The sequence below is a fragment of the Teleopsis dalmanni genome, chromosome 2 (genome assembly GCF_002237135.1).
Source record: "Teleopsis dalmanni isolate 2A chromosome 2, ASM223713v2, whole genome shotgun sequence".
Taxonomy (NCBI): Eukaryota; Metazoa; Arthropoda; class Insecta; order Diptera; family Diopsidae; genus Teleopsis; species Teleopsis dalmanni.
In genome coordinates, this window is record NC_051847.1 from 187251152 (window position 1) to 187262137 (window position 10986).

A 10986-nucleotide genomic window follows, 5' to 3' on the forward strand; every position below is an offset into this window, starting at 1 on the left:
AAACAATACGTCTATTTTATGAATATATAAAAATATTTTTAAATTATAAAAATGATCAAAATCATTTTCTTAGTAAACGCCTTTGCCATTCATAACCACACAGAAGAAGAATATCTACACTTAAAAAAATAATACCCAAATCGTCTATGTTTTTAGTGCAGATGGAAGAGTTTTTTGTGAAGAAAGTTTTGGTGTAGTAGTTCTTACAAAAAATATTGAAGCTTCAAATATTCCATAGCGTTTTTTATTAAATTTTGTTATTAGTGATGCTTCATGCCGCTTTAAATATACTGAACAACTCTCCGAAGCATTCTGCTTCAAATCTATGGTACTATAAAGATGCCAAATAACGGAAGCACCATCAGAAGTCACGATGAAGAGAGAGTATTTTAGTCCATATACTGCATATTGATGCACATTAATGTAAAGGAGTCGGGCACACCATTTCGACAACGTTAGGTCTAATTATATGGTTTCTAAAGGACATATATCGCAAACTAGATGATTTGGATTATGCTAATGATGTGAACTTTGCCATAATTGTTTCAAACTTCGAAGTAGCCTAACATAAATTCATTATACGTAAATTGTTTGCAGATCGTCAAAAAAATTAGTAAAGTAAAATTAAGACCAGGATAAGCGAAATGAGTTTGAGATTCGACTTTCATGCAATAAGATATGGAGGAACTCTAATATCCATAAACAATAACATATCACGAAAGCATTAAATAGAGTTGTTGAATAAAAAGGTGTTATTGTCAGAATCAATATAGCAAGAAGAGGTTACGACAACTTAAAAAGACATGCACTGAATCCACATGCAAACTATTACAATATTGCACATATTCAATACAAACTTAAGAGCAGTTATTCTATGGGAGCGTTTTAACATGGAAGAATAACACGCAATACAGTCAGACTTTTATAAATAATTGTTTACGACTAATATTGTACATCTTATGAACTTAAAGAATATCCAATTTTTGGTTTTTCTGTATTTTCCGATTATCCAAACTAGAGCAACAGAAGAAATTTAGAAATGTAAATTAGACTGACTAAGACACTGAGATGGAACCAACAATGTTCTAGGAACCCCACTGTACTAGTCATGACTTAAAAAAGCTTAGTGATTCAATACATATTTAAAGCTTTTGCATTTGTAAGACCAGGTTAGATTCTTAGTTAAGTACTACAACAATGCTTTTCGTCCACATCAATTTTTACTGTAATACTATTAACATTTACTATTTCTGCTTTATTCTCTGTAAACTGCAACACAAAAATTGTAGTACTTTTATGTAGCGCTTAAATAAAAAATCGCAGCACTAAAATTTAAAGGTAAATGATTAGTATAAAAATAAAGCTATTAATGATTGAATGTTGAACTGGAACGTAGCTTCCACAGTAGTTAATATAAAACATCTTATAATATAGAACGATAAAATGGTACTTCTTTCATTGTCGATATATATGTATATTGCAAAAGAAATGTTCTTAAATACATTAATCCCTCAGCTAGAAATCTTTCACTTATATCTAGTATTTTTTATTTAAAAATAATTTATCGTCCATTCATTAATTAGATTTAAACAACCAAAAAAAGTAATATTTACCCCTTTCTTAGTCAGTTTTGTTAGTAATTATTGGAAAAATTATCTATTATTCACCTACACAAAGCAACAGATGAAGAGGCCTTTCGAAAATAACTTGGAGAAGATCTACATTACACGAAATTAACATTAACGCAGGGTCCAGTAGAAACACCCACAATAGCGTCAGTGACAATTGATAAGACAATGGAAATCGTGAAATCGTATGACGCCGCTCAAGGCTTGATAATAATAAAATTAATGTTAGTATTAAGTATGAAATACTTATTGTTTTTCTTATAGTATAAAAATGTACAATAAATAAATGGTGTCAGAAAAAAAAAAATTATTTATTTAAAACATAATCTCCTTTAAAGTCTTTAAGACCAAAATTAATTTACAATAAATTAATACAAATGCTATATTAATTCATAGCATTTATATATATTTTATTATATTTATTTTATTTTTTTTTTTATATTTGTATTTATATATATTATAGTTGTTGTAAATAGTACATAAATTTAAATTAAATTTTATGATTATATGGAAACTACGAGTTTTTTTTTAAATGACAATAAAACTGAAATAATAGCCCATAAGAAAATTGGATACAAATTAATTTATTTTATTTATATCTTTCTTTGGTACATGTTATTACCTACGATATTATTTTATAGCTACCATATATAGTTTTATAAAATAAACTTCTAAAATATTATATATAAACAGTGGATCAAATATGAGACTCAAGTCATTAAACACACATTACAATATACCTAAATTGTCTTTTTAATCGTGTAGATCGACAAATATTCATAAAAATTAGTCACTAAACATTAAATAGCAATTAATATTGTAATTAGTTTTTAAATATTAAAATTAAAATATTTTTTAATATTAAAAATTTAAATATTATGTTCACATTGTATATAGCTACCATAAAAGTTTTATGCAGCAAAATAGAAATAAACTTTAAGATTACCTTAATTATAAATCAGAAACCAGCAATTAGTGATTTATTTCAATTGTGCAATAAATATTTTAAACTCTTAAAGAAAACAGTTAATCTAGCTAAAGTTTGTAAAATAAATTTTATTGATTCATATTAAAAATTATTATGCAATTTTTTATAATTCATAAAATCACACTCAACTAATGTAAAATTTTTGTAATCACAATTAATATTCTTTATTAATTGCACACTATTATTCAATACTTATTTTCTTCAGATTCTTTTTATAATATTAATGATACGTGTTTGATTTAAAACAATTACTTAATAAAAAAGAAATATTTTCGAAACAATAAAGTAGCTCTTTCTCATCAATTTCCAACATCTGCAGTGGCGTAACTACAGGGAAGCGACTGGAAGCAACGCTTTCGGGCCCCCGAATTTAGGGGCCCCATTATAAATTTATGTATTCATTGTATTTATTTTTAATAAATTCTCAAAAGTGGGACGAAACGTTTTTTGTTGGAATAACTCTATATTGCACCTACTCCATATTGCATTTTATAAAAGATACTTAAATTTTAAATTTAAAGTACATAATATACATGTACTTCAAATAAAATGTTATAGCTATTTATAAAATAAAAACTTTTTTTTAAGAAAATTATGTGTCTGAATCGTGAGTTTATATGGAAGCTATATCTAGATTTAAACCCATTTGAATATAATGCAAATATAAGAACAGTATATACCAAATTTCATTCGAATACCTTTATTAAAAACGGAGAAATTTCATATCCGATTGTTAAGTTTATATGGCGGCCATAAGAAATAGTAGTCCAATTTCAATTAAATTAAATGGTGAAGAGGGTTCTCTTCCGAAAAGTATGTGTGTAAATTTTTATTGAAAGAGTTCAAAAGCTGAGAAAGTAGTTTGAACTGAAAAAGTATATATATACTATACTGATATAAACATTATGGTATTTCCGACGTTTCCGGCGTTACAAAAACCTTGACAAACCTTATATACCCTTTTTACACTTTTTCGTGTAAAGGGTATAGAAAAATGTTAGTAGGGGCCCCTTAGTTAGAATATGCTTATAGGCCTAAAAAATGTAGTTACGCCACTGAACATCTGTAATTATTTCTGACGTCTCTAAATATGCAAATATCACTAAATGAATAAATTTAAAAAAAAATCCCATTAGTTAATCTTTCAGAACTCGTGTCAATTTCTTCAAGTAGCAGGAAATAATTCTTTAATAAATTTTATTTCCGAAAGTTTTCTAAGTACTTACATATTCTTTTTATATCGTTTCAAGTAATAAAAATTCGCTTAATAACTTATATTAAGAACAAACGAAATACAAATCTAAAACAATTTATACTATACCTAACATCAGTACATTCTTTGTTCTAAATTTCTTAATCGATGTAGAGCTCATGGAAATTAAAAACTGTTAAAATACTTAAAAAGCAGTTTAATTAATTAGAAAAAGTTGATTGTGGTGTTTATTGAAAAAATCAGTACAAAGTACGTCAAAATTATACTTTAAACTGATTTAACAACGAGATAAAGAGTATAGAAAACATCTTTTATAGAACTGGCTCATAACAGTATATTAGACAAGATCATGGATATTCGAAGAATTAGGTCATCTATTAACTTTGCAAATGTTACCTAGCATATGTAATAGAATCAATTATAATAAATTATTTAGTAAATGTTAAAAATGAGTAATTAATATATGTAAGTACTTAATTAAAGATGTATTATTACCGAAATAAATATCATTAATAAAAATATGAAAAACATTAAACATATTACATTTGATGATAGAAAAATTTCCATTAGAAAGTTTACAAAAGAAATAAGGATATCATAACACTCATGCACAGCTATTATTACAAGTATTTTAGACATGAATTATGTGAATTATAAAATCAAAAAAGGTTTCTATTCTAATTAATAAGGACTCGATCCTCAATGTACTTCAGCTACCTACCCATGGATATGAAACACTTATCACCTGTCTAATAATGCATTACTTATACAACAGTTCGAGTTGAAACATAATATCACATAATCCACACAGATACGTGACCCTGCAATTTTGATATTTCCCTAAATTGGACACTCAAAGCGCAATGGTTTTCAATAATTGATTAAATAAGCGCAGGTTTGAGCTAAAACTACAAGAACATTATCTAAACCCATTCAAATCTGCCGATAATATTGGTCTTGGAACGAGGAGAAAACAAAAGTTCTATACTTATGGAAATAAAAATATAACCATATATATATAGGCAAAGATTCGATTAAATAAATTTGTATTGTCCTAAGGAGCAGAAAACAGAAAATGTATATACTTATAATATAGAACACAAACCAAAACCCAATAAGAACAACAATAGACAAAAATTCAAACCTAATGTAGCATTGTATATAACTGATGTGTAATATAAATTGAGATTATTCCGAGGAAATAGCAAAAAAATAGATCAAAGAATACTTACACAAACAAAACTTATTTAAACTTAACAAGAAAATTAATTACTAAATTTGTAATATAAAACTAAATTACTAATTAAAATTAAATCCTAATATCCCCAGTTCTTATGTACGCCGGTGAGATTTGTACCTTGTATTAAAGCGATGAGAAAATAAAAGTGCTTAGAAGGGTATATGATCCAGTAATAGTGAACGAAGTTTGGAGATACCAATGCGACGATGAGTTAAAAAACCCGTATAAGGAAATAGATATTGCAACTATAATAACGTATAAATCTAAAGATAGAGATTTCTATAAATGAATCAAGCAATGGATGTCCAGTATGAGATATATTACCAGCAAAGAGCTATTGACAACGTGGCAGAGTAAGTCCATTACTGAGATGAATAAATTGTGTCGACAATGATACCACAAATATAAATGTAAGATACTGTAGAATGTTTACGAAAAATATGGATGACTAGAGATATATTCTGATACAACTAATAATTTAATATAGGTTCCAAAGTCAAATATGATTACGATGTAGATAATGATTTGTTGAAATGTGTGCAATGCAGTGAAGCACTTATCGTACACGTATTATACAATACCAAAGGATGTACTCATCAACAGTGTGATATAACGATTATATATAATGATAATTTTTTCTTTCTAAATCGACAATTTGCTTAATAACAAAGTTTCAATTGATTGAAAACGTACACGTGAATTAAATGTTTAATTAATTTTTAGGAGTTAATGGTTATAAGTCGACAAATAAAATGCATGAAAATAGAAAATGGAGTACATTGTGTGCATTGTTGAAGTACATTGTTAAAACATATAAAAGCTATTTAATAAGTAAATGGTAAATTAGTGATTTTATATAAAATATTATATAGAAAGAATCTCAAATTTATAATGTACAATATATACCCATAAATCGCTCTTCAGATCGCTTATAGGCGCCTAAAGCGTGGATCTTAATGAGGATTCTTTGTACTTAAAGACAAGTCACTTAAAAATTACAACAAAAATTCTTACAGAACACTATAAAGTAAACTGTCACATAAACAAACTGTGAATATACTTATACGCGTTTAAAAAAACTAAACAAACTGGGAATTGCTTAGAGTGAGAAAAGTAGAAGAGACTATTACGCTTGTGTACTGTAAAGGTATTGCACTGTTGCAACAAATAAAGCTAGTTCTAGATGAATTAATCTTATCCGACAATTACTTAAAACTCCTAGAAATAAGACAAGTATTACTATTAAGTAAGAAGTATAAGTTTGGAAGTCACTCTAAGTCATTAAAAGAAGAATATATCTTTAACTGTATCCCCTCTTAATATTGATCGTCGGTAAATTTTCCATAACTCATCCGTTTTTTATAACATTATACAATTCTTCAATATCACTCCACTGTTCAAGTATTTTAATATAGCAGAAATATTTTGGAAATTCCTACAAGAACTACAAACAGCAAATCTAAAAGAGTCAGAAATAAATTAAATTATTGCATATTTAACTTAACAAATTCGAAACAGCAAGACTAATTTTAACGCCAGCGACTGACTGGTCATTTATCTTTTGAGCAATTTGGCATAATTAATTTTTTCTTTATTATCTCCCCAGTCTCTGTTTATTTGTTTACAAAATTTTTAAATAATTTAGCAACTTTCGCTATTTAACATGCAATGGAGTTTTAAAAATGTTGAAAGAAATGAACAATTATATTATTAGACAATACAAATGAAATACGATATTTTCATAATAAATATTTTATTTCAACAGGAAATCTCTATCACACACACTTCTTATTATTATTAAAATAAATAAATAAATAAACTTTAACAAACTAGCACAGTACCTAACCGGATATATATTTTTTGTTATTACCCGGATTTACACTATACAAATCATAATCGAATTGCTCCCATTGATTGCCGCCACCTCGTGGCTTAGTTGAGCCCTTCTTTAGTTTTTGCAACATGCGCCGATGACGTTTCTCGTCCATTGGTTCATCTTTCATCATGCGTATGCGTTCTTCTTCCGGTGATAATGGTTGTGGTGCACGCATTGGAATTCCCAAAGGTATACGACTTTCATCCATTTTGTATTCATTGTTGTTGTCAGTCATTTGTGGATCGAAAAATTTTTCAAAATTTTGATATTGCATTGATGCGGCAGGATGCTGATCAAAGTAGTCCGGCATGATCATGTCGAAATTTTCATTATGTGTCATTTCTTCAATGTTCGATGCCTGTGCATCTACTGCATCTACATTTGTATCTTCAACCGATTTTTCCGAGACAGCATAAGTTCGTTCAGCAAAAGCTATGGCGGCACACAGCAAAGCCAAGCTTAACAATATTTTCTGCATAAAAATAAATTAATATAGTGATCTTTTAATATAAACAATTTCTATATTTTACCATTTTGTATGTTGTTTTTATGGTAACTTTTTACTTTAAATGAATATTATTTAATATTCAATGTTTAAATATTTTAAATATTTTTGGAATTTTTTAGAATCTTTAAATTTTTGCAATCAATTTTCACTGCTAAATTGTGAGTTTTCTCTACGAAAAATTTTAAGATGCAATATCTGAGATACACTTTTCACTGTTTTTGTTGATTTAGCCGCTTTTGTTGTTTATCTCGTCAGAACTCTTTCATGTCTAACTAAAATTCTTGACGTGCTTTATATTTTTTAACAAAAATTCTTTCTTTCTGAAAAGTAAGCCACATTCGGTGATGTACACAAAAAAAAGCAAATAAATTTCAAAAAATTTTACACAACACAAAATTTAGTGCTGCTAAGCCGGTTTGAAACTTTTTAATTTGTTTCGAATTTTGCAAAAAAAAATCTTTAAAAATCTTTAATTTCAATTCGAAGACAAAATAATCAAAATTTTGAAAAATTGAACTGATAAAAGCGGAAAGCGAATTTCAAATGCAAGCACGTCGATCTTTGCAAACGCAAAGCGGTACACCCAAAACACCCAAGCGGTACAGTGAACTTTCTGCGCAAGCGTCAATGCAACGCGCCGATGTCATTGTACAAATACGTAAACGCAACTTTCAAATTTTCTGAGATACAATAAATTTTTTTTATTGAAATCTGTAAATAAATAAAATCGTAAAAAAAAATTTTTGGAAATATATTAAGAAACTCGTTTCAAGTTCAAATTTCGAAGTTGTTTAATAGCTTTTATTTAAATAATTTACAAGTTTGGTTTGTTTATGTTTTTATTTTTAAATCGAAAAAAAAATATTTTTCAACCTAAAATTTGACACACTTTCGGCGGGGTTCCAAAATCCTCTGACTCATTCAGGGTGTAAATTAAGAACCAATGAAGTAATATATTTCTTTGTAAATCATAAATAAAATTTATTTCAAGAACTTTATTGCTTTTTAATTAACTAAAATTTCCAAAGATGCCATTTATATTTATAGCATTTAATTGTTAATTTATAATGGTTAAATCATAAACATAATTTAGTTAATGAAAAACAAACAAACTTTTATTTATCTATGATTATTAACAAGCCAGTTGCTGGAATCACCTTTTGGTGGTTTAATATTAATTCAACACGGTTGAAGGAATGCGTATGCAACACTAAACTGTTGTCCAAATTGTTCTGGACAACATTGCCTTAAAGACCGTCCGCAGACAATGCCCGCTTCTTTACCCATTTGTCCAAATTGTCTTCAGATCTATCCAACACTCCGACAACACTCGCATCACCGCCTATTTGTCAAACTTGTGTTTAACGATATCGTCACCAAATTTATCCGAGAATAGCATTCATATTATTGCCCAGTTGTAAAAATTGTAGCTCATAACATTGTTTTAATTACGTTCCTCTTAAGACTGAACAGTATTCTCATCACCAAACAGTTATCAAAATGATCAACATTGTGTTCAAATCTATCCGAGGACAGCACTCGCATCCTTATCTATTTGTCAAACTTGTATTTAACAGTTTCTTCTAATCTATCCAAGAAAAGTATTCACATCATTGCCCAGTTGTAAAAATTGTAGTTCATGACATTGTGTTGATGATATTCCTCTCAAGACTATCCGTGGACAGTATTCTCATCACCAAACAGTTATCAAAATTATCAACATTGTCTTCAAATCTATCCAAGAAAGGTATTCACATCATTATCCAGTTATAAAAATTGTATTTCATGACATTGTGTTGGGGAAATTCCCCTCAAGAATGCAAAATGTTGCAGAATGACTATAGTATATTACAGTAAAATAATACTAAACTATAATAACCAATATTGTACCATTTATGAAGCTTATAGTGTACTAAAGTCGTTTTGAAGAGGGACTCAGGATAATTTTCTACTTAGAGAATAGACCATTTTTCCGAATTATTTTTTCATATTTTTCTTCATGGTTTTTTTTGTGCTTAAGGACTCAGGACAATTTTCTACTTAGAGAATAGACCATTTTTCCGAATTATTTTTACATATTTTTCTTCATTTTTTTTTTGTGCTCAAAACTCTAGATTCTGGCGCTTTGTCACTTTCATGACCTCATAACCATATCATAGTTACAAAGCCATGCTCTCAGTATATTATTTAATGACAATACCTGGAGCACAGTGGTAGCTAGCCATTCGAAAAGAACGCCGTAGATATACTTAGCCCTACAACTCTCTAAAAAATTATGGCATATTCTACCCACATATAGACAAATAACTAAAATAACTAAAACTCAATGACTAAATAAATACATATATAAATAAATAAAACAAAAATTGAAAATTAACTATATAAATATATGAATAACTAAAAAAATAAATAATTGAGATATCCATCGTTCGCTTCCATCTGTGTCAGGGGAAACATGTTATGTGAAACTAAAGAAAATATATTAATAGTCTGCATACTTTTCTTTGTGCTCAAAACTCCAACTTCTGGCGATAATTACAAAGCCATGCCCTCAATAAATTCTTAAAAGAAATAATCAATTATCTTTAAAACCCAATAAATTACAAGTTTCCATCATTTATATAGCCTGAGATATGGCTATCTAGAATTGTGTCTGCAATGCTAATTCTTAAAATCCCAAAGGTCCATATCTCCTAGGATTTTCCGGAGATACGGGTCTTCTTATGAAGAAGACTCATATGAGAAAGGCTCATAAAATTGGAGATGATGAGTTCAAGAAGGTGTCCGATTTGTAAAAGAATAACCCATATACTTAAGTGAAGCGAGATTTCTACTGAGTTACTGAATTAAGGACTATTTTCTATGTCACTGAAACATAAATATATCTAAGAAAAAATACATTGAAATGAGAATATGCAATAAATAAATTATTGGTTTTTTTTTTTTTATATCTATAACATCAAGGTTTGGATTAAATATACAATAATATGCTGTATGATATTCAATTTTTTACAAATATATATAATTTAATATCTTTTAATAAATAAAGTTTAATTGCAGTTCTGGTATATCGATGAAAATATATGAAACTTTTGCTTAAAAATCGCATCAGATTTAATAATTTATTTTTGTGCTAATGAACTTGTAAAAATCATTAAAAATTATAAGCGCGTCAATTTGCAAACCATAAAGCATTAATATATATATTGTTAAAATAAAAAAGGTAATAAAATGATTTGTAAATTCAAATTTACAACAAAATTTAACCAAAAAAAAATAAACAATGTTTATATTATGTACTTAAACAAACAAATGTCGAAAAAGTTGGATTTTCCCAGCGGGTAATTGTACGTAAGCCGTCGATAAAAATTATTTTTGTAAAAAATTAAAGATAATAAAATAAAAATTTAAATTAAAAGAGTATATGGAAAATTTTTCGGTTTTATTTAAACTTTTTTATTGGCAATATTTGCCTACCCTGCACGATTTATTTCACTACTGCAGTCAAAGTTTCGATTGAAGTCAAATAAAAA

General features: G+C 27.8%; 1 protein-coding gene across 1 annotated transcript; it reads right to left on the reverse strand.

Moving 5' to 3' along the window:
* Positions 1 to 6798: 6798 nt before the first annotated feature.
* LOC119684870 lies at positions 6799 to 7517 on the reverse strand. The gene is made up of 2 exons (XM_038099003.1): positions 7476 to 7517; positions 6799 to 7417 (listed from the first exon to the last, which is right to left on the reverse strand). The coding sequence occupies exons 1-2, from the start codon at positions 7476 to 7478 to the stop codon at positions 6911 to 6913; spliced, it is 510 nt and encodes a 169-aa protein (XP_037954931.1). The 5' UTR covers positions 7479 to 7517; the 3' UTR covers positions 6799 to 6910.
* Positions 7518 to 10986: the final 3469 nt, after the last annotated feature.